The sequence below is a fragment of the Passer montanus genome, unplaced genomic scaffold (assembly GCF_014805655.1).
Source record: "Passer montanus isolate IOZ18808 unplaced genomic scaffold, ASM1480565v1 scaffold29, whole genome shotgun sequence".
In the NCBI taxonomy this organism is placed as follows: domain Eukaryota; kingdom Metazoa; phylum Chordata; class Aves; order Passeriformes; family Passeridae; genus Passer; species Passer montanus.
Genome location: NW_024367596.1, coordinates 6998380 through 7022779, shown reverse-complemented (window position 1 = coordinate 7022779; position 24400 = coordinate 6998380). Strand labels below are relative to the sequence as shown.

Here is a 24400-nt window from a genome sequence, read left to right as displayed (position 1 = left end):
GCATAAACAGTGGGGCTGAAAGCTTCCACTGCCAGAACCTGGCCTTGGGAGTGCTGCTGGAAGTATCTCAGCCTGGGAGTGCTGCCTGCTGTGCCACAGCATTGCTGGGGATGAGTTCTGGGCTGTTCAGGAAGGATTACCACAGTAATCCTTAACATTACAACCTCCCCAGAAAGGCAGTCATTTTGCTGTGCTACAGAATTTAAAGCAGGGTGAAGGACAGCCAGATCTCTGGAGGAGTCAGCACAGGCCAAGCTGTATGCAGAATGTTTCTGTACTTAAGCACTTCCCAGCCAAACACTTATTACATAACATGTTTAACTTTCTCCAAGCCTGTGCCTGCCCCATCAGCTGAGATACTTGTGCACACTTCAGTTCCAGCTTTTAACTGGGTGTGTTCTCCCAGAGGGAATGTTGTTGCTGAGTGTCCAACACTGCAGTCCCATGACAAAGTGCATGCTCAGGTTGCTGCTTGGGCCAGCTTGGCTGTAGCTCTGTCAGGCAGAGCAGCTGAGTAGGAACTCTTGGTTTTATCCTTCTGACAGAATCAGGCAAGACAATTTTTTTCATTCAGTTAGTACAATTTCAACACTGCCCTTTGCTCTGATTTCTTCACCTCCTTGCTACCCAGCTGCTTTTCCACACCTGTTCTGTGCTTACTGGCTCATGTACCTGAAAGATGTGGGGGTGTGCCATGCTTTAACTAATCAAAAACTACATCTGCATTAATGCCTATATATGTTAGTCAGGTTATGCAATTCTCCAAGGTAAGGAGTCTGATTTTAGACTTGTTAACTGGTGTTTGACACCACTGCCTTAACAAAAGGAAGATCAGCATGTTAGAAACTTATGAAAAAGAGTTCAAGGTTCAAGCTTGCCTCAAGAGTAGGTTTCCATTGTTAGTCAGTAGCTTGAAAACCTTAAAGTCAATAGTAATTTAAATTTCTGATAGAAACAGTCAACAGATGGAAGATCAAAGTTTATTTTCTTTTACTACCAGCATACAAAAAAAACATATTGCACATCAAACAACCAAAAACAAAAATAAAAATACTCTACTAAGGACTAACATATGTAGTTTATACAGAATAAACTTTCTGGAAATTGATCTTTTCAGTAGTTCAGGTTATGTCTTAATGGACATGACTAATTCATCTTAGTGTTAACTAAAGCTATGTTTGATTTTTAAATACTGTACAGTTTAATAAATAAACCAAACAAAGCCTCAATGTAGAACAGTCACTGCCAATGTCACCCAGTATCCCTGCAGATTATGAGAATTTAACAAATGCATTCCAGTGGTCTGCAGATTTTTCCTCTACATACAGCATTTAAAAAACATGTATTAAAACAGACCAGTTTCCAGACTAAACTAATGGAGAAATTACATTTCAGTGCAAAATATTTTAGACTGCATTTCTTTCTAGTATTCCTCAGGTGAAGAAGTGGTTGCATATTATTAAAAATGTAACAAAAGCAGCTAATGCTTTCATAAAGAGTATTATGTTAGGGATCCCCCTCACATCTTTGCCGTATTTTGAAAACAAAATAACATTTCCTATAGCCAGCAATTTTGTTTATTTAAATGTTACATATACTATCTCAAGGCACATCTGATGATATATTTATAACACAGTAGGTGTCAAAGTATGTTTAACATATGATTTCTCCAGGATCCCTCCCCTTTCTGTATTCCAAAATGGAGGAACTGAAAGTGCGGTGTCAAGACTGGCGATCCATATTCTATCTTTGGCAAGCTTATACAAGCACTATTTTAAATGTAATGTAAAAGAACTGTAAACTAGGAACTTCAGTTTATGAAACACCATTCAGCACTGCTTCTTCCTGATTATTTCCATCCTCCTGAACAGTGACTTTCTTTTCATCAGGGCTGTGCTGCAGTTTAGAAGGCTCATCCCCAGAGGTGGTGGCAGGACCATTCACTGCCTTTTCAGAAGGGCTGTTTTCATCAATCGCGTCTTTTGCCTTGCAAGAACAACAAGAGGGGAGTATTAAAAACATGACAATACAGAGTGCAATCTCAGTTTCCCTCTGGCTCACACAGCAGCTTTGCACAAGGGAACATCTCTTGTCTGTCTGTGCCTGTATCCTGTCACTTAAAGCATCTGATCACTTACCTTGTGGTTTATAGCACATTTCTGTATCTGCCACTTTGAGGAAAACATGCCAACGTAACCCAGGACTGCACACCCCCAGCACACCCAGAATGCTTATTTATTTCTATTTGTCTAAACCCATGAAGGAGTTTACTGAAAAACTGAGATTTACACCCTCACTTTTGAAGTCTGTAGCAAGATGACATCTTGCTAATGGATCTTTCTTACATAACTTGCGGCAATACATTGGTACTTTAGAAGGAAAGAAATTCTGCTTTATTCAGTTGTGATTGTTTTCCAGGATAATGTAATGCCCTTCTGATCCTTTAAGGAAAAAGGATCAAAACCATACAATTTTTGTAAAATTAATTCCTTCTAAAATAGTTTATACAAGTCACTAAAAATGCCATATAGTATCCTCTATCCCTAAAATGTTTTAAGGAATAGTTCTCAAGACTTACCATGGGCAATTTTCATATTTTATTACATAATGCAACACTACTAAATATAATACTTTAAAAATGTGTGCAAACTTAATTTGGTCCCTAAAATCTGCAACAACAGATGATAACTTGTTGTCAGTTCTCTTTACTCTGGGGCCTTTTTGCTTTCAATGATTTGCTCTTGAAATCAAATGCACTTGTAGTCAAATGATGAGCTAACTAAAGCCTTCATGCCTTTACTCTTCTGCTGCAAGGGAGGAGAAAAAAGGAAATGCACATTAAAAAAATCTTACCGTTTCTTTCTTGGTTTTGGCTACTGTCTCCTTTGGAGGGTTTCTCTGTCTACTCTGAGATTCAGCTCGTGATATATAATCAGCTACTGTTACTGTTCAAGGAAAAAAATCACAGTGATGCTCACATCAGCAGTCAATTCACCATGCACCTTCATGTCTTTTCTGCACAAGTTATGCTCTAACTGGGAGACATCTCACAAAAGGCCTTCACACTTACAGGTTATCAACCACACAGCAAGGATCAATTTGTTTCTGTTAAAAACAATTTTCACTAAAATCAGTGGTAACAATGATCTGAAGGTGGACTCTTAATAAAACCAATTTTGGTCCAATTGCAGAATTTATTGGAGAAGGGCTCTCTGTACTAAGTTTGAAGAGATTTGGTTGCAGCTCTTTGAACTGCAGACTGTGTGTGTGTGTGACTGGGGTTTCATGAGCTGAGTAGTGAAGAATTTCACACTAATGAAATGAAATGAAGACACTTCAACAGTGCCCAGGACTGGGGCAGGTCAGAGCCTGGAATCACTTAGGATGATGTGGCATCAAATCTTTGGTACATCACGAGGTGACTGAGCAGGGAAGTGGCCGTCCCTGAGGCACTCACAGTGCCAGCAGCACTGTGCCCTGGCTCGGCCGTGCTGCTGTGGGTGTGTGGGCACAGGCAGTGCCAGCCCAGCCCGGGGGCAGCACAGCTGTGCCTGTGCCACTGGGGACAGCCAGGGCCCCTCTGACCTCTCCTTTCCACCTCAACATGTGTTCTGTAGCCTGGCTTTTTCTGATCCTGCTCTCCTGTAACCACACCAAGACTCAGTTCTACCCTTACAATACAAATTACTGCAACTTTAGATACACACTTGTATCTCTGAGCTCATTAGGGTTGGCAAGCATTACCATTTACTGAACTGCAAAGTCATTTATATTTAGTGTATCAGGTGAGCTATTTTTCTGGATTTAGGAATGACTGTGCATGAAATACAAATCAGACTTGGAACTACAACAGATGAATTTTCTGTTACAGTAACTGGACTTGTTACAACTGGGTCCTTCCTGAACTCAAAGGCTGAACAGTTTCTGCACAAGTAATTTTTTTTTTAAATGAGGTTTTGAACCCAATGCCTCTAATATTAGTAAACAGGAAGCATGTTTCATGCACACAGTGCATTCTTAATATTCCTCTATGAATAAGGCACCATGACATACAGCAATGTAAATTAAATGATACAGCTAAGTGACAAATACAGTAGTTGGCATTGGGAGGGAAGAAGGGAAGAGTTCCTTCTGTCTTAATTTCACTCACACTTACTAGGTATTTAGAAAGACTTTACATTATTACAGTATTTTACCAAAGACATCAGAGAAATCTTGTTTGGGAAATGTTGTTATGTTCTTAGAATACTTAAGATTTAAAAGAATTCCCATGGTTTTCTAGAAATGACTAACATTCCTTTACATTGCTGGCTGAGATAAGTTTCTTAGAAATAAAAGCTGAAATCCTTTTCACTTTTCTGCCCCTTTACAAATCACTGCTATGAAAACTGGGATGTTGAGAAGAAATGTGTGGGTTTGAGGTTTTTTAGGAGGGTGGGGTGTTTGATTTTTTCCTTCCCCCAAGTTTCAGCACAATAGAACAACTTTTTTCTTCTTAATTAAATGTTGTATGAGAACCACAGATACAAGGAAGACAAATATGGGTGAAATTTTGAACCTGTCAATCTAGAAGACCTTCTGTTACTACCCTGTGCCATGTATATACAAGCATTTTCTAAACAGGGCATTGTATTGATAATTAGCCAGTTCACCTTTAACATTTCAAGTGTTAGTACACACAAAAGAAATGCAACAAGCCACAACAACAAAAAATTGGAAACATGCAATTTCACTTAAATTCCTCCTCCTTCCCACCCTCAATTTGCAGATGACTTCAACTATTCCCAACAGCCAAGGACTGAGAGCAGCAGTGTGATGCAGGTGTGGGGCTGGCAAACCCCACCTGAGTTCCCTCACTGAGCTCTGCCAGGACCCACATCCTGCCCCTCCAACACTGCTGCTCAGCCAGTGCTGAAAAGGTTGTGTCCCAGTCAGTGCAAGCGCACAGATGCAGTGAGTGCAGACCATGAACCTTCATGTTTGTCGTGATCCTGGACCACAGAACTCAACAGCCCGTTGGCCATTGACTTCAGTGAGAACGGGATCAGAAGCGTAACTCGTATGTCCAAGCAAAAAGTTAGACATCAATTAGTTTCATTAGACAGATTTTAGAAGTTTTCCTAGTAGAAGAAAAGTCTTTGATCTTTATCTAGTAGTCTTATTAGTTATTGAGTAACCTTTTGATATTATGCAGCTCTATGTAAAACAGCAGACACAACATTCTCTCATGCTTTTGACCTGAGATTACCCACAGCTCCACTCGAATTACCTGGCTGTCTATCTTCTGCCTGACCCCTGAAGCGACGCCTGCGGCTACGATTGCGTCGCTGGGGTTTTTTGTCACTATCATCTGCAATTGCAAAGTTTATAATGAACTATTTCTGATCATAAAATAAATAAATTCTTCAGCAGTTTCAGCATGGGGCAATTAAAATGGCTTCTGTTAAAGACAGAGACTAAGTAAGACAGAAAAGCTAAAAGAAAATTTTATACTGAAAGCATACACAGTAACACAAAAGCTAGATTTTACTTTTTGTTCTTGGTTCATTAAAACATTTAGGCACGTGCTTAATGACCTCATATTTCATTTATTAAGTAACCATATGTCAAATTTTAGCAACATAACCCAGGGTTTTTTTTCTACATTAGGCAACAATTGTATTCTCGTCCCAGTGAGAATCGAGAGAATTTACTGAAGGAAAGTTCTTAAGTAGAAGCCGGGTAGACAAATTAACAGCTACTTAAGGAGCTTTCCCACACTAAGACTGAGATTACCAAGGACAAAACAAAATATGGATCTGACAGTACTGTTTCTATCAAAGCAGCAGTGCAATGGGAAACAACAAGTCAAGTCTTTGGTGTCTCCATCAGACAATTTTTACAAAAAAAAGGCACATGAAAAGGCTAGTGGAGCTCAGTAAACAGAAGATTCCATGGCACTGCCACGGAGGGAGTCTTTCTTTAATCAGACAACAACCTTGAACAGAACAACGATTTGTCACTTACAAAAACAAACAAGGGCTTCACTACACTTACAGGGACAACACATTTGTTTTTAGCTTGCTCTGGGACTACCATCCAACCATTTACATACCTAAACCATTCTCATTAACAGAAGCTGTATCAGACTCTGTCATCCCATCCATAAGAACAGCATCTTCATCAGTCCTTCGCCGGCGTGACCTCCTGCGGCGGTTGCTGCTGTGGTGGGACTCGCTGGCGTCCGTGTCCACGGTCTGGTCTGACTCTGTGTTATCCAGCAAGCTGTACGGGTTGCTGTCCGGGTCTTTAAGCACTAAACAAACACAAAGTGTCCACCTAAGATACTCTAGAGATGTGTAACCATTTCCAGGCTGACTTACAGCTGTGCCTGAAAGTTTCAAACTACAAAGCAACCTTAAGGAAAGGTGCAGCACACAGAGCTGAAGTATTTGATCTCAAACTGGATTCTCTGACTCTAACCCAAAAGTAACAATTTGGGGCACCACAACAGCCCAATCTGCACTTGCACTGTTTAACCACAAAGATTTCCAAGGTGACATTTAGAGACCTTTTACTCAAAACTACTAAGTATATGAAACATACCTTACACTCTGTGGTTGTGTGGTGATTCTGACACTTCCAGTGTTATATTAGCACAGATTTTGATAAAACCTGACTTCCAACCAATGATTTCCTCTTTCATTCTGTATCTAAACATAAGCTTACCTCAAAAGATAGCCATAGACAACATGCCAAAGATATACCAACTTTTCTAATAATGTTATTATTTGTGAGCAGTAAAGGAAGGAAATTAAGATCACTGTGAACAGAAAATAAACAAAAACCTAAAACACTCTGTATGACTCAGCTACCACACAACTGCATTGAAATCCCAAGGTATTAAGATCATAACGTAAGAATGGAGTATTTTAAAAGAATAAGAGGTTATACAGAAAATTGCCAGGAAGAAACTCTCAAAACCCATTTGGAAGACAGTACCAGAGCTAATGGATGACTTTCCACCACGAGGTCCCCCACGCCCACGGCCTCCAGACACGCTACGTCCTCGTCCCCCAGGACGGCGTCTGTTGTCACGTTGGTGCCTGCTCTCCCTGTCATCTTCTCCTGCCAAGGACCAGTCACTAAGTTCATCTTTTCTCTCAGATTCTGTTTCAGAGGGATTAGAGAGCTCAGAGTTTGTACCTTGTATGAGAAGGAAAAGAAAATTGGAAATTAGTATGAATTTGGGGATTATATTCTGGTTTCATATCCTCACAGAACTATTTCAGCCAGCACAGCTGGTTATTTATGTATGTTATCTTTAAAAACAATAAAATACATAAATATATAAAAATAAAAATACTAATACACACACAAGTACACAATCATAGATATATTTTAATGTTTATATATACTCCTATATAAAAATATATGAGCACAAAATACAAATCGGAAGCTACTTAAATAAGATTCTCAATTTTAGTTTGTTTATAGTAACATGTGAAATAATGGCTGAACGATCAGCAAATCTGTAATTTCTGTACACAGATAAACCAAGGATTTAGCAATGTTTCCTGTCTTTGTCTACACACTGCAGGCATTTGGTGCAGTTTCTAGGCAACTTCTCTGAAATTCCCAAGGACAACTTTGCCACCTTATAGCCATGGCTGTTGCTAAGCAACCCCTTTTGGATGCTGTAATGCTGCTTGAACAATTTCACTGTTTATATCAAACAGCATCTGTAACATCCAGCCATCTCCGAGTACCCAAACCCACAGAGACTTTTACTACCTGAAAACCCAACACCTACTCTTCATTTTAGGTATCTAGGAACTCCCCCCAATACCCAGCCTGGAATATAAAGTTTTAGACCCATATGGCTTAAATGTGATTCTTGCCATTTTGGGAGGAAAAAAAATACTTTAAGTTTTCCAAATCACAGTGTGTCTGTATAAGCAAAGTGAACAAGTTTCCTTACAGTTCAGTCAGCTCACTGAGAAATAAAAAATGCTATGAACATCATCATCAGAATCAACACAACTAACACCTGGCATGATCGAGGAAGCTATAGCCAGGGACAGACTGTAAAACCCAAAAAGTGTCTGATTTTTTTAACAGAACTGAACTACATGTAGATATCCAGAGGAATTTACTGTATTGAAAAAACAGCATTGCTCTTCTTTGTGAAACATGTCTTTATAAGAAATGCAGTGTCTCCATTTGGACTAGGTGGGGATGTCCACACCTGTCAGGAACTGAACAGTGCTTTTTAATTGCGAAATGCATCACCTGAAAACAAATCCAGTTAGTCCCTGACCAAATTATAAAACCCACAGGATTTTGTGCTGTCTCCATTTTAAATCATTTTGATTCACTTTTCAGAAATATAGTGGTAAGATGGCCATGATCACAGACAAGCAATTTTTCTCCTTCTCAGCCAAAACAGATAATGCTCATTTCGGATTATTTTTAAAATGTTTGTCTCCTGAAAAGCATCTCTAGCTTTCTTCCCAGCTTTAATGATGTCACTTAAGTAACTAGCATGGAAAACAAGGTGTTTCCAGAGCTCAGTTTGGTAATTTTTTCAGTTTTTAAATTAACATCAAGACTGCAAATCTAACAAGGTGTTTTGAACTACGAACAAAACAAAACAGCAATTCTGAACTTCCAACTCTATCTTCACTCAAGCACACCGAAGACAAAGAAATCCAGAGACAGTTTTGACTTCCAAGGTATCCCGAGGCCTCGCCCAAGGCACTCACCGTAGCCAGAGGTGTAATTGGGGCCCCTGCGGCCCCTGCCCCGCCCGCTGTAGGACCTGGAGCCCTGCACTGAGGAGAGGGTGCTCTCGTCAGTGGTGTAACCCTTCTCCTTCTCAGGAACTCGAGCCGAGGAGGGCCTGAAGCCCATCCCAATCTGCCGCAGCTGTTCATCGATCTGGAGCCGCTCCAGTCGTAGTTGTTCTACCTCCTACGTACAACGAAACAAAAACCATGGAAAAGGCTGCTGACAAACGTCCCTCACAAAACACCATCCCCCACCCAGCCACACTGAAAATAATCATTCCTCTGGGACAATTAACACCACCTGGAAGGCGACTACAAATAATGAAATTCAAGATGAGTTATGCCTGAGTTTCAGAAGAGATCTAAAAACTTTCACCACTATGCAGAAAGCTTAGCTTTAAGACTACTACTACCTTTGTTAATTACTGTTCAGTAAAATATAGGAGAAAAAAAAGCAAACTGATGATAGAACACAATGCAAACTCAATCTCTGTTAACATCACAAAGCAACACAATCTAAACAGGTAACTGTTTAATACCATACTGTATTACTGGTGTTCTATTGGAAATTCCATCCTTCCACCACAGAGCATTAACCTGACAACAGCAGAACTCAAACACAGGCAAAAAATTCTGTTTGAGTTCCCAGAAGTCCCTTAAAGCCCCATTCTTTACAGTCTGATTCTTTGAACCATGACAAGGTATTTACACGCCCATGATACCCATGGGCAAAGGGTGGGCTCAAGGCACCAAGCTTTAAATCCTGATACACAGAGGAATAGTTTAATAACTGCAAATAGCACCAAAGTTGCCCAAAAATACTTCAACCCAAGTTTCCTCCATAGATTCTCTCTCCCAAAACACACTCACCTTTAGATATGCGATGTGATATTCCAACAGAACTTGGACATTCCCAATGCTTTCTTTAGTACCAACAAATACAAATGGTACCATTCCCTACAGGAACAAAGTATCAAAGCTTTTTATCAGGGAGAACATTATCACTGAAATAATGCTTTCTGTTTAAATTACATAAAAAGAGCTGTTTTAAATTACCCAAGTGAGCTAAACAAGGGCAGCAACTGAGCCTTTGGTTGCAAAGACATCCAGAAATGGCTCAGGCTGGGGTGACAGCAATGGCTTCAGACTGTCCAGCTTTCCCAACAACCTGTTCTGGAGCTGAGGTAACCTGACATCCCGTGTTCATATTCATGCAACACATGCTGGGTGTGTTTAGCACAACAGGTGTATAGAAGCATCCACAGTTTACCAAGAAGGTGGTTCATTAAACCAACTTTTTAAGACCAAGCACCTTTACAAGCTTTTCCCTTTTGTTCTTATCTATTTAAAGTATGCAGACACTTTTAACACTAACAATCCCACATTAGTTACATAGCCCAAGTACATGTAGGAGAAAGAGAAAAAAAAAAAACCCCAAAACCTCTTCCTTCAGCAGCAAAAACCTTCCTTGAATTACTTTTTATACAATCTACTGCAAGATGCTAGTTTAGAACTAATGCTCTCTATATCCACAGGTTGGGAAATAAAACTGGGTTAGAAAATAAACCTAGTGACAGCAGGAAGAATGAAATACTTACATCTTCACGGGGCAGCTTATTTTCATTGTCTCCTTCAATTCTCACCCTGACGACTCCAGACTTGTCTACAATCTCCTGAATCACTTTTCCATTTTTTCCAATAACTTTTCCTTCAGAGGGCAAGAATGGTTAATTTTGCACCCATGGTCAAAGTCTTTTAACATGTTTATTGGTATTTTATACATAAAATCCCCAAAAAATACCCCACACTATGTCAGAAAAAATGGGTAAAAACCTTTAAAATTAAACTCTCTCTATATGCAGAATGACAAGCAGTGATGAAGATCACCACTGAACACAGGCTTCCAATAGAACCAAACCAAGAGTAAAATGGCACAAGAGTTTCTGGTCAAGTTCTAAAACCTTGAAAGTCTAAGTTATGGGACTTTGCACATGAATTATTTAAATGCCCTTATTTATAATATGCAGGCTCCAAGCCCCAAACGACAGCAGGCTAAAGCCTGGGTTTTAACTTCTCTGGATAATCCAAGCTGTTCAATCAGGTACAACACCTCCAACTTTAACACTGCCTCCATGCCCACACTGCCCACAAGCTGGGCACGGGGAGCAGGGAGCTGCCAGACTTGAGTAAAAAGCAGGATAAAGGAAGGAGAATGAGGGAAGAGGAAAAAAGTTCCCTGTGAAGACTGGACTAGGGGAAGATGTTTGTGTTTTCAAGTGGAACATAATTAACCTCACACCTTCAGGTGATTTTCAGTACAGAACCTACCAGCCTATGCTGCACCTTCATAAAGCTGCAACATGGAAAAAGGTTTATTTTGAGACTGAGGCCGAGACCTCTGAGCACTGCTGATTTATACAGGAGCTCACCAGCATCCAACCACCACCGGTGACAAACCCCAACCAGGAGGGAGCAGTACAGGAGAACTGTCTCGTGTCATTCTTGCAACTCAGCTGGAGTATTCCCAGATTAAACTTTGGAATTTAGCTTTTAAGAAGCCAATTTAGTAGAGCATGTTTTCTCACTAGAATCTGAACTACAAATATTAGGCAGTACAAGTGTATAATCAAGTCAATTTAAGTACTAAAATCCTGATAAAGTATTATGCAGCATAACTATATCAAATTTCATAATAATTCAGATACATACAGTTCTAAAAGATTAATCACCTTCTACTGAAATAGAGAAATCAAATATTGTACTGGCACCTAAATCCTCTCTGCAAAGTTATAATTAGGCTCCCTTTTCCCAACTTTTCAAGTTTTAGCAGAATTACATACCAACAAGGTTTCTGGGAACTTGAATAAAATCCTCCACAAATTCCAAGTAACTTCTGGCCTTTTTTACTGCATCAGCAGTCTGGAAATAAATTTAAAGAAATGGAATTTATTTGTGAATACAGAATGTTAAGAACAAAACCTTGTAGCAACAGTTGCCAGTCTTCCAACCAAACTTATTTGTGAAAAGAAAATAATAAAGACAAGATTAATCTAGTTTTCAACTAAATCATAAAGGAAAAATTGAGTGAAATGCCCAGAGACAAAATTCAGTAGAAAAGCAAAACATCAGTAATGAATAAAACTTTTTTTTCATGTTATTTCAAGATGTTTTGAGATATCAAAATGGATCCCCCATCCCTGGTAGAGTTCATAGGCCAGGTAGGATGGGGCTTTGAGCAAACACCATCAGTGATTTTACAACCAGGGCACTCTCTTTCCAGAATGCTGCTTTCTGGCCACAGTTCATCTACAATGCTTTCCAGGCTAGGACAGTGGCTCTGGTTACTGGGGAGAACTCCTGTAAATGCTCTCTTGCAGCTTTATTATTAAATGACGAAAATCAACTGAGTTAATTGAGATGCTGAAACAAGAAACAAGGCTTCAAATTAGCAACAGCAGAAGTCTAGAATTAAGGAAAGAATATCAGAATCTAGTCAGTAACAACAGCTTAAGAGCACAATTTCCATTTTACATTAATGCTTCAGCCCTTTCATCTGTCATTTTGAGGCAATATGTGAAATGAGAGCACCACCAGCTCCTGCACCTTTTAATCAAATCAGGCAAATCCTAGAAGAAGAAAATGTATAAACCTCTACTTCTGGCAGAGGTCAAAATCATGGCAAAAGAAACATGGCCAAATTGGATTTCAAGATAATGAAAGCAGTGATCAAGCAGAAGAAACAGATGAACAGGAAGCCACTGTGAGGAGCAGAGGTTATGCTGTATTTGTAGGGCAACTGCTCAAATGATACAAACTTAACACATGCTAGCAATTCTTTATCCTCAATGAATTCTACAAAGAGACACAATTAAGCAAAGAGTATGTTTATCAATTCCTTCCCAAAAAAAGAGGAAGGAATTGTGAATGCATTTACAGAAGCAGAGTCAGAACAAGAAAACATACAACTGCCATAGCTACAGCTCTCCAGTGCACCCATAAGCCTCTCTACACTTGTCATGGGCACTCAGGATTTTTATGTGAGTACAACCTGTGTAACTCAGATAAGGTACTCAGCTCCTTGTAGTAGAATATGGATTAAAGACCTCACAGGATTCCAGCCACTAACAACTACCTTTGTTAATTCTGATTTGCAGCCTACATGCCCACTGATGCTCTCATTACTTCACACAGCAGCCCAAACAATCAAGACATGTCTATGCTACCAAAGAGTGTAATAGAAAAATCAAATGCAGGATATTTTTCTAAACTCAGCATTATACCTACCAGTGTAAGAACTGCACGAGAATTGACTGTAATTCCATTTTAACAGTAATGAAGGTCTAAGAGAAACTTTTCTATTTCTGACACAGCTTTCCTTCTCTGGGAAGCACAAGTTTTCAAAAGTAGTCCAAGCTACACTGTTCAAACAAGTTCACGGGCCTGGGATCTGTACAGGCATCACAATCAGAAGTTCAGGCAACCAGGAAAGGGGCCTTGAAACCAAAATGGCCTTGACCAGACAGGGATAAATGCATAAACAGCATGCCATACAGTTTAGATTTCTTCTATCCACAGAGGTTTCCAACAGTCTTTAAAACTTATCTCCATGTTTCTTCCCTCAGAGAGCCTGGCCCTGAGCAGTGAACTTTTATTTGTATGCAAAACATCAGCTACAGGAAACCTTCAGACCATGACTGCTATGTCAACAACACTGGTTCACTACACCCACACATCTCAGCCTGAAATTGTCTGCCTGTGCATTCAGCCATTGGGGCCTGGCTGGCTGCCCACTGCAGCTGAAGAGAGGCAGAAAGAACAGGCAAGTGTAGCCAGATGCTGAAAACCTTATCATGTGGAATAGTTAAGCTGCCTGGCATTTTTAGAAGCACTTATCACTTCTACGAAGGACAAGGCAGGATGTGCCTAAAGGCATTTTATTTAGGGGGCATCTGGTATTTATAATCATTGCTGTGACCCTCTGTAAGAGGCTGGTGACAGTCATAACCTTTCCACAAGTTCCAGCATCACATCATTCACATGAAGGAGATCAAAACTGGAATACACTGGATATTCCACTGCATTTAAACTTGTCCCATTCTTCCTCAGGAATTGAGATGCAATTTACTGGCAGTAGGAGATGAAAGAAGGATCTGCTGCCAGCCTCATACCCTAGAAGCATTTAAGGTTTCCAAAAAAAGGACAATTTCAGACACTGCAAAGTAAAGAAGTTTGACCTCCTCTCCATAGGATCAATTTCATTTGAACCTTTGATCACAACCAAGTTCTACTCCTGACATAGATGGAGCAGAATTCAAGACCTCAGACTCCTGAAACAGGACACAACCACAGATTTTCAGACATGTTAACATCAGAGACTCAGTCACACCTGTAGAGTTCGGGACAAGGGAAAAAAACCCTCAAAACGTTTTCTGACAGAGCCCTAGTGACAGTGGCATTTTTGTCATTAGCCTTCTGCTTCCTCAATGGATCCTTGTTTTGGCCCAAGGACCAACTATATTTCAAGGCAGTTGTGAGATTCAGAACAGTCACACAAATGGAATAAACTTGGAGCAAATCATTATTCTGCAAAAGCCAGCATTAAATTGACAAAATATAAGAGTTAGAAGCAATAGATACAGGCTTTAACACATCTGGATAGGTCAGAGGAGCAGACATCACACAGTAAAACACACATGAAAGGTGGAGGGGGGGGAGGAGGAGACCCAATAAGGTTCTGAGGGAGAAAAGAAACCCAAACATACTCATGATCAAGTAAAATAGTAGGAAATTATACTTTTCTCAGGTTGACCCAGGATACACAGCAAAATGGAGTGATTAGGACAGAACACACCTTATGGAGGTCACCACTGCAACAAAGGCTTGTATATCAAATAAATGCAGTAGAAGCCACAGGTCAACATGCACAAAGACACACAAAAACTCAGGAGGTGTATTCTGGGTACAGCTCTCACCAGTCTAAGTGCAGATACAGAGTGAAATGCTCCAAGGATTCATATAAAGTTCCCCCTTACCTCTCCATAGATTCTGAAAGTACCGGTATCTTCCTCAAGCTCAATGGTTGTAACTCCTGGAACCTTTCTGGCTTGTTGTATGTTACTGCCATGTGTTCCTATAGCAAGTCCCATTAAATCTTCTCGGACTACAAACTCCTCATGAAATGCTGCAGCAAGCTGCTTTGTGCACTGAAGGAAAAACAAAGGCAGACTCATCCATGTGCACTCACTGTAATGCACTGCTCTGAGCTCAGTTTCAAGCAACTAGAGCCACAGTTGTGGCTTTACCTCCAAGTGTTTTGTAGCTTCCTCATTTCTTGACATCAGCATGAGCTTGGTGCGAATGCTGCGGAGGTGCATGTCACTGAGGATGTTCACCCTCTTCACTGTTGCTTCACTGGCAGACTACAGAAGAGAGGGAACCTAAGTTTTGGCTTTGTAAGAAAATACACACTTAAAGGATAAATCAGGAACCTATTGAAACGAAGTCATAAACATGATCTCAATTTCCAGAAGTTACATGAACACTGTTCCTCCTCAAAACAAAGCATGAGAAATTCAGCACCACCACCAACTATTGGCTCTCACTCACAGCATGTTTTATATTAAAGACTTTACTGCTGAATTACACAGTAACCCTTTCCCCTTGATGTTGCCCAAACAAATCTTTCTACCATATACATACTTGTCACCATGCGTGTGAATAAGAGAGCTAAGGAAATAATCAAGGACAAGACAATCCTAAAGAGTGAGGTTCTGAGTTACATATACTCAGTAATAATACTGAGTAAATGGAGTTACGAAGAAAAACTAAAGCTGGGACACCCCTATGCAGTAAGAAAACCACCACAGAGGCATCTAAATGAACAATTCCTTAATGGCTACACTGAGCCAGGGCAGTTCTCCAAGGGGAAATGCAGCTGTGGGTCAAACTGCACAGTGTAATGCAGCATGAGGGGAAAGCTATTGCTGCAGAGTGGAGGGAGATCACTGACCACTGAGCCACCTGCTAAAATCAGTGAAACAGAACTCAGCTGAGAATGAGAAGTCATACAAACAATGAGACTCAAAGCTGCTCCTAAATTTAGGTTGTATACATTGGAGGCCTTGCACCCAAAGATTAAATACATCTACTTAAATGTCTCACAATTTACATATCTTGACAAATTAAACAATTTTCCATATACACATACAGCCAGCTACGTATTTCTTATAAATAATATACTGGTAATTCATAGAACATTTATATAGAAACAATTACTTACCAGTATTATTAGTTGAGCAGTTTCAGCATGATAAAAAATTCGACATGCTCCCACAGCTTTCTTGAAATCTTTATGAGCATTTTCATTAGCACACCTAAGGAGACAAAATGACTGTTATTTCAACAAGCTGCATCAAAACTGAACATGTAATGAGATAATCAGACCAAGAACACTGAGGAGTTTATGGCAAGGACTGTTCAGGAAAAGGAAAGTTCCAATTCTCCTCAACATGGTTGCAGTTTCTCTGTGGATTCTATGGCAGCAGGGTTAGCTGGAAAGTCTCAGTAACCCCACAGGCCCACCGTGAAGTGAATCACCTGGACAGGCACTGAATTCCCACCTGAGAACTTCCTTCTGTTCCCACCCTGAACGCTCAGCAGGGGTCCCAGTCAGCAGTTTCTAAATGAGCTACTGTAGCCCTAATCACCCTTAAGGCTCTTCATGGACCTGCAAATCGGCCTCTAAAACAGAAGCCAAGGGGCTTTTTTTTCCCTTTCCTTAAAGTGAAAGCCTTCTTGAAGTGTGCAGAGCTACTCACGCATCTCTCAGGTCTTCAGGAACATCCACTGTGCACTTGAAGAAGGTGTTCTTTTTGACAGTTTTGTTCTGATTCACAGGTCGCAGTCGCTCGTAAGTGACAATTTCATTGTAAGTGGCATCACAAGCAGCGTATTCAATGACATAAAACTGGGAGAGTTTTTTTTTTAAAATAAGAACTTCAGTAAGGAACAACAAAGACATAGTAACATTACCAGCACCAGCAAGGAAGAACAAAATATGAATACATAAACAATTAGACATTTCTACACAAATGAGGATGGATATATTTCAGCATCCCCGTGTTCCCTCACTGAAGTCAGAGCATTGTTACCAGCACAGCCTCAGTCCCTCACAACAACACCTCGGATTGATTTTTCTCATGCCCATCTCTCTTTCAAATATTTTCACTAGTTCAGTTCAAGTTCCAAAACCCAAAACGCTTATTGGAGCTCTAATTCTCAAATGTATCAAACAGAGAACACTTCTTCACAGAAATTTCTACTCTGCAACACTAAAACAAATAAGGTGAATCCACTGATTTAATGGGCAAACTACCTGGGAATCATGTAAGATCAAAATCAATACAGAAACTCCATCTTTTTGACAATCCTAGACTGCCAATTGAGGGTGAAAATTTTTTTTGTCTATAAAAACTAGGAAATTAAAAACTGGTAAAAAATTTTACTTCTATGACTTTTTCTGAAAATAAACAGCACAACAAGCTAACATAAAAATTTCAAATTTCTGTGACATTTAAGAAAGTTTGTCATTTGTAGCTAATAGGCTATCATTTAAATCAGTTTGCCTCCTTTTATCTTGATTTCTTAATGAGCTGTTTTTTCACCTGGGTCAACATACAGAATCTTCCTCTGGTAGGTCTTTAGTACCACCTTGCCTTACAGAGCTCAACAAAAGTTGATATTTGTTGACAGTTTTTAAACAATACTAGAAATTGGATAATTATTTTTTCTCAATATCGTTTCCTTTGTTTTAGGAATCTGATACAATAAAAGCATCAAAACACAGTTCAATTCTCTTGCTCTCATTTCACAAAGTAAAGGTTTAATGAGACTGGGTCAAACACTGCCACACCTCTACATGCTCAAATGTCTGAATCTGCAAGTTACTTGGCAGCTGCAAACAACCATTTATTTATAGTAAAATAAAAACTTGACACATGTATAAACAAAACAAGCAGCGTCCTTCCACTGCACTCAGTAAAAACATACACATACACAAAAACCAACCCACAGCCACCCACAGCAATAGTTAGGCCTAATTTACAGATGACAAACACCTTTTAACCACAGGTGAGGTGCTTTACTTCATTTTCAGCACCAAGTTTAATACACAAAGTAGGTTTGTCAGAAATCCTGTCCTTGTGCATACCTTCAATCCTTCAAGCAATTAAACTGCAGATAATGGAAGTCACTTGCTCAGCTCTGAGGGCATGACCCTCTGCTGTGCAATGCAGCAAAGATCATTCCAAAGTGGTCACAACTTAGAATTCTCTTTTGTCATGGTTTTGTATTTGTAGTACTTCATTCACAGCTTTTTCATTACAAAGAACTTCTATTTACTGTATGTAACATGAAAGCATGAAATCACAGTAAGTTTTAAAATAATTTACCTCTCCTTTCATCATTCGAACTTTTGCCAGCCACCAGCCACAAGGTTCTTGGTCATTTGCCCTAGAATACACCTGGAAATGAAAGTGGTAAGAAGCACTGAAAGCACATACAAACATAACTCACTTATGTGCACGTGTAATGAAGAAAGAACCACACAACTTTTCTGATTTTCATTAAAATGAAACCGTATTCTACTCTCATCCTTCTTGCACTACAAGGACTGTGAACAGACTTCCTTTGTATAAATTACTGACAAGTAAAAGGAAATTTTTAAAGGAAGATAAAACTTCGGCAAAACACTTCTTAGGGGCCAATTCCTCAGTAGATTCAAACACTGTCTACAAACTGTAAGTCCACACATAGAACTAACTCCACAATTCAGATTTGTTTTGTCCTTGGCTCACTCGATAAACCAAGAACTACTGAAATGAACCAAGCCATCACATGACTACATACCCCACATTAAAAACCACTACTAAGTTAATGCATGACCAGCCATAGAACAGAGACTTCTGAAACCCAGTTTTATCATCCTTAGGTTTCATCTGCTCCTCACACACTTCTGATAGGCCAAATCATTTGCATGCAGACTGAATGAGCTTTACAGTAGGAAGTAGAAAATAACCCTTTACATATAACAAAGGCAATGTGTTTCAAATAAAGGAATAGAAAAGCCCAGCACCTATGATTTTATTCTTAGACTAGTTGCTCAGAAGTTTGACGGTATCCTCAGGAAAGGAAACTCATAACTTTGATTTTAAGGACAAGTACAGAAAAACCCCCAGAACTTAAACTGAATCTCTCATGATACTAGAATGAGCAGGGAACAGAACATGCATATTTTGATTTCTAGATTTAATACATCACTCCTATAACACTCACTCTCTGTAGAACACTGTAATTCACACAGTTTCCTAGCAGACTGTACCAGACATTTCATTTGGCTTAAAACTCTTGCTATTGGAGGACCTTTATTACATCTTCATATCAAAGATTTCCAACACTTTACATTTCAGGTCAAAAAAGAAAACTGCCTACATTTTTTGTCAGAATTAAAACCTTCTCAGCTATTTTAAGTTTTAGATTTTGAAAAAATTTCCACTGGCAGTTTTGTTGGAAAACTGAAATGTCAGAGCTTCACTGACATGCTAATAAACCCATGTGTAGAGACATACTCCAGTCTAAACCTTCACCTTGGTAATGCCCTTACACCCCTCACCACCGCCTGGAATGGACAATCATTCCAGACCAGCACAGCTCACGAGCATTCACTCACCTCCACCTCATCTCCTTCACCAATTTCTTTCTTGATATCAGGGGGTGGTGGTAATCTGACTTCATTGAAGGGCACCTGGCGTTCTGGTTGCCAGCTGCAAGTTGAAGAAGCATTACACATTAATTCTCAAATTTTCCTATTGTTTTTTTAAATTTAGAATTCTGTTTCACTAAAATTCTTTCTTTCCATATAATGAGGTCTGTTTTCTTACTGCTAGAAAGAAAATCTTTTAGCAGAGGAACAACATAATCATGGCAAGACAAAAGTAGTATCTAGGAAGACATTTAACACCAAAATTTTTGAATTAACTGAAAAATGTAACTAATAGCTATCATAAATTCCAGTGACAGATATTATATGATGTAATTAACATTCGTACTGCTCAAATCATAGAGCCCTTATATAGATTTAAGCTCAGCTTTGCAGTCCACTATGGGGTTCATCCATTTCTTCCTCATATTTAACATTTCAACTGCTTACCACCAAAGTTTTATGTATTTCAGGAAAATCTGACTCAAATCATCAAGAAAACTTTCCACGTGCAAACTTGCTGATGCTCCCCAGTAACAGATTCAGATCAAAACTTATCTTTATATCTGCTTATCAACACCAACTATTTCTTGGCATACAAAATAAAGGTTTACTTCCTTATACAGCAAGTCTATTTGTTTTACTACAGTTGGCTCTACAAAAGTATTTTATTTGTAGAAGTGTATGTTTCCAGTGCATTTTATGAAGACTACTGGAGCAATTAAATCCACTGTGTTCTCCTGAAATTCCTTCTCCTTCTACTCTGTGAATGTCACAGAATGCCATCAGCTGTTCCTCACTCTTAGTCAGAAATCCGACTAAAGGTTGAAATAAAACCAGGGGAAAGATCCTTCAAAAAATCTGTATTAATTTAGAATATCTGAGGGACTTTTAATGGTATCTGTCAAAGCACTGCAATGTCCATCATTTCTGCCCATCTGATTCACATTAGACACCAAGAGAATCAGAACCAACCACCCTGTAACAGTAAGGATTATTGCCAGTCACTTGCTTTGCTGACTTTTTAATAACCTGCAGGCATAGCAGCCGGCATTACTAGAACAAGGCTGAGCATAAGGAGCAAAGGGCACTTCTGCAACTTCCCAGTAGAGATAGATACATTTACATGTTTGCTCTGAAACCACAGCTTACACTCAAATACCTCACTTAATAAAGATGCTACGCATCATAGAGTTTTAATCTAGACATTATAATAAACTTTTCCTTTTAATTATAGTTTGAAAAACAACAAAAATGCATGAAGATTATTACTGAGGTGCTAGAACACATCCAGAGAAGGACAAGGTGAAGAGTCTGGAGCACAGTTCTGATGAGGAGCAGCTGAGGGAGCTGGGGGGGGCTGGCCTGGAGAAAAGGAGGCTCAGAGGGACCTGAGAAGAAACAGTGTCAAGCTGTGCCAGGGAGGTTTAGAATGACAGAAGGAAAAATTTCTTCACTAAAAGGTTGGTCAGACATTAGCATGGGCTGCCCAGGAAGGTGGTGGAATCTCCATTCCCAGAGGTGTTCCAAGGACACATGGATGTGGCACTACCATAGTGGTGAACACCAAGGTGCAGGGCTAACAGCTGGACTTGACCTCAGAGGATCAAGGATCAGCCTCTACAGCCTTGAGGATTTTAGGACACGGATAGCTTCTGTTTAGGTTGGAAGGTATTTCAGCCACAAAATGTTAATTAAATCACATTCTATTTCTGAGAAAATTTGAAGGGCGCTGGCAAAAAAAATCAGTTGCAATTAAATTGTCCATGTTGCAAACAGTTACTAATCTCAGCTTGGGTTTTTCCTTCCCCTCCCTGCCAGTGGAGGAAGTGCACAGTGGAAAAGTGCACAGAAGGCTCAGCTCTCAGAATAGGAGTCCAAGTTTTGGTGGCAAAACTTTCTAAGCCCAGAATCAGAGCACCTCACTGGTGAAACGCAAACCAAGGTGTTTTAAGAAATTACTTGTGATGGGATACAAACTACCCAAGATCATCTGACAGAACTGATGCCTAAGCTACAGGGCACAAATCACAAAAAAAGGAGGTTCTTGCTTCTTATAACAGAGAAGCCTCTCCTGCAATACAACTGCTTCAAACTCCAATGAGCCTCTGTGAAACTGCAGATCCATCAAACTCCAATTTTCCATCTAACAGTAATAAAAGTTTCCAGGTCCTGAAGCTTCTGCATTTGTTCCTTGCCTCCTTACCCTCTTAAAAGAATTAAGGCTACCTGCCCAGAGACTGAGTGTTGCTATGGGCACAGAATCATCATTAGCAGTCTGTGCTGGTACACTTAACTTTGGGAACCCTAAAATAGCTGTAGATAAAGGTTGGATAGTAATAGCAGAAAATGCAAAGTGACAGTTTAGACTGCCTATTGTTGGGGAGATGTGTGTATTTGTTAGTGATTATCACTATCACAACACTGATGCTCTCAGCACAGGACACTCTTGTGCCAATTTTGGTTCCACTAAAGCCCTTATGAATTTAACTCTGTAAAAAGCATAAGAATTGATCAGATTTACGTCACAGAACAATTTGACTGTGTACACACTTCCTGATCAGATCTATTTTTAGTCAACAGAACACTCCACATATGCTGCAGCCCATCATTTTTGAAACATGGCTGCTGCTGCCAGACTTTCTGTAGAACACATGGATGATATGGATACCAAACACTAGAAATGCATTTGCCAACAACTCAACTCCTGCTGTGAGCCCCTGGCACTTCCTTTAGCTTACTTAGTTTCTGACATCAAAGGATGGATCTTAAATGCAAAGATAAGTAATTACTTTTCTTTAGAAAGTAATATAGATGTTGAAGATCAAACTCATGATTTATCACATCTTCTTAGACTATGGATAGAATAAAGGGTTTAATTTTTTTGTTTGTTTGTTGGATTTTGGGGTGAGGATATGAAAACCTAGGAGATACTCACACGTTCCATAACCACCTCAGTGTTAGTATAAATTATGGCTGCCACCTCACCCTCTGTCTTCATAAAAGGACTAGAAAGCATAGGTTAGAAAGAAAGAAACACTGGGTTTTGCAGAGTAAACCCAACGATTACTTATGTTCCCCCCACCCAAGGATTGCTTTTCACATGTGTATATAGGTACACACACATACACAGCTTGGATTATGTCAGCAGGATTATAAATACTGTTTATAAAGACACACTTGCATACTCCCTAGCATTACCTTTATTACCCAGCAATCTTTCTTCAAGAAAGGCTCAAAGACTAATCTACAGGTTAGAGATGGCAAAGGTTATAACAATTTTCACATCAAAATGTGACACATTTTATAGGAACTCCACCTAGTAACTGCAAGAGAAACAGGAAAGAGGATGTAGCTCACAGAGTATTTGGAATTAGCACTGAAATCTCCCAGGTAATCCACAGTATTATCTGTCAGAACACTGAACAACAGGTACTCATTTGTATTTTACCAACCCATGGATTATCCTTGGCTTGCCACTACAATTTCCCAGCAGTACTGCTGTCTTTATATATTAAATGGGCCTCATGAATAATTCTTTTTCAAGATTTGCTAATAGATCTGCACTCTTTCCCACTCAAAAACAACAGGTCTTTTGACTGGATATATATGTATATTTATCATCCCAACAGTTAAAAGAAAAAAATTACCATCAGGGCATTTTTACTTTTCTCTGGTTAAGAATACTGGTCAGCATTCCAGACTGCAGACACAGAATTGCTCATCTGAGTACTTTGGTATTTTCCATCTTTTCCTGTTTTTGTGTAAGAATGTCAAGCCTGCACCACTGACTCCTCTGTTAATTAAATTTGGATGTCACACCTATGGGCAGCACTAAAGATACCAAAGAATGTACAGGACTGTGTAACTGATGAACTGAAGTCTGACAGAGATTCAAGAAGGCAGTTCATGGAAGCTGAACAGAATAGTGAGCCTGTACTTGCAGAACTGCATCTAGTGAAATCTGCTTCCTCTTAAAGGCAAACAAACAAAAAAAAAAACAGCAAAAGCACAAAACTGAAATAACCTAGTATTTAAATAATTATTTTAAAAATAAAATACTTACTTGTTTTCAAATGCAACTGTGAGGGAGTCCTCATGAACATCCTTGATAAATCCCTAAAACAAAAACATTTTTGTTACAAGAATGCATGTGAAATCCAAAAGGCAGCAATTTCAATACAGCCCGAACCTGAGCTAAGACTACCACTAACACTCAGGTTCCATTTTCAGAAAGCTCCTAAACACACTCCCACTCTTTGCAGGAGGTTGCTGATATTCTTAGCTGGCTATTCCAAGATGTGCAGAGCACAGGGACTGCTTCCAAAGACTGCTCAAATCTGACCAGCTTATTTCCAACTGAACTCACCAGCAGGACTTTCTTACTGTGCCCAGAGGTGTGCACAGGTGTCTTACAGGAACAGAATGAGACAGACCCAGGCAAGGACAGTTATTCCAACAGCTGTGCACAGCACTATGTGCTTCACTGGTGCTCCTCCCAATACAAACTGAATCCTAAACAACTGTGCCCCCCCAACAGTCCAGCAGCCAGTTTGAATCACATTTGGCAGTAGAGGCTGCCACACAGCCAGTTATGGTATCATCTTTCAGGTACTAAATTGGGGACTGGATGAGGCCAAACGCCTGCAGGACCTCCCAGGAAAACAAAGATAATACAATTTTTCATGGATTTTTTTTTGTGCTTACATTTAGGGGGCATTCATTATACCAAAAACTTAAAGACAAAGATCAAGCTCACAGAGTTACACCCAAGTATCCATGCAGAAATTAGAGCTGCTACATTTTTTGATTAAGGAGGGTAGATATGCTGAAAAAATTAATTAGAAGATAAAAAGAACACTATTCCTGCCTTTGC

At 39.6% G+C, this 24400-nt stretch overlaps 1 protein-coding gene across 2 annotated transcripts; it reads right to left on the bottom strand.

Moving 5' to 3' along the window:
- Positions 1–961: 961 nt before the first annotated feature.
- Positions 962–23745, bottom strand: FXR1 (FMR1 autosomal homolog 1). Of its 2 annotated transcripts, XM_039713963.1 has the most exons (16): positions 23591–23745; positions 19495–19588; positions 18218–18289; positions 16586–16734; positions 16048–16141; positions 15071–15187; positions 14801–14971; positions 11609–11687; positions 10367–10476; positions 9639–9725; positions 8745–8952; positions 6982–7185; positions 6095–6295; positions 5270–5350; positions 2854–2945; positions 962–1986 (listed from the first exon to the last, which is right to left on the bottom strand). In XM_039713963.1, exons 3-16 carry the CDS (start codon positions 18230–18232, stop codon positions 1816–1818), a joined length of 1779 nt encoding a protein of 592 aa, XP_039569897.1. In that variant the 5' UTR covers positions 18233–18289; positions 19495–19588; positions 23591–23745; the 3' UTR covers positions 962–1815. The 2 variants fall into 2 exon arrangements, with proteins under 2 accessions (XP_039569897.1, XP_039569898.1); XM_039713964.1 differs by lacking the exon at positions 5270–5350 and having other exon boundaries at positions 23591–23639.
- Positions 23746–24400: the final 655 nt, after the last annotated feature.

What these genes read in the sequence shown, in the direction of transcription:
- FXR1 (XM_039713963.1), bottom strand. An exon ending in CTGCTCAACTAATAATACTG is followed by an intron (nt 15,188 to 16,047) that starts GTAAGTAATTGT and finishes TCTCTTCTGTAG; the next exon opens with TCTGCCAGTGAAGCAACAGT. An exon ending in AAGCTACAAAACACTTGGAG is followed by an intron (nt 14,972 to 15,070) that starts GTAAAGCCACAA and finishes TTTTTCCTTCAG; the next exon opens with TGCACAAAGCAGCTTGCTGC.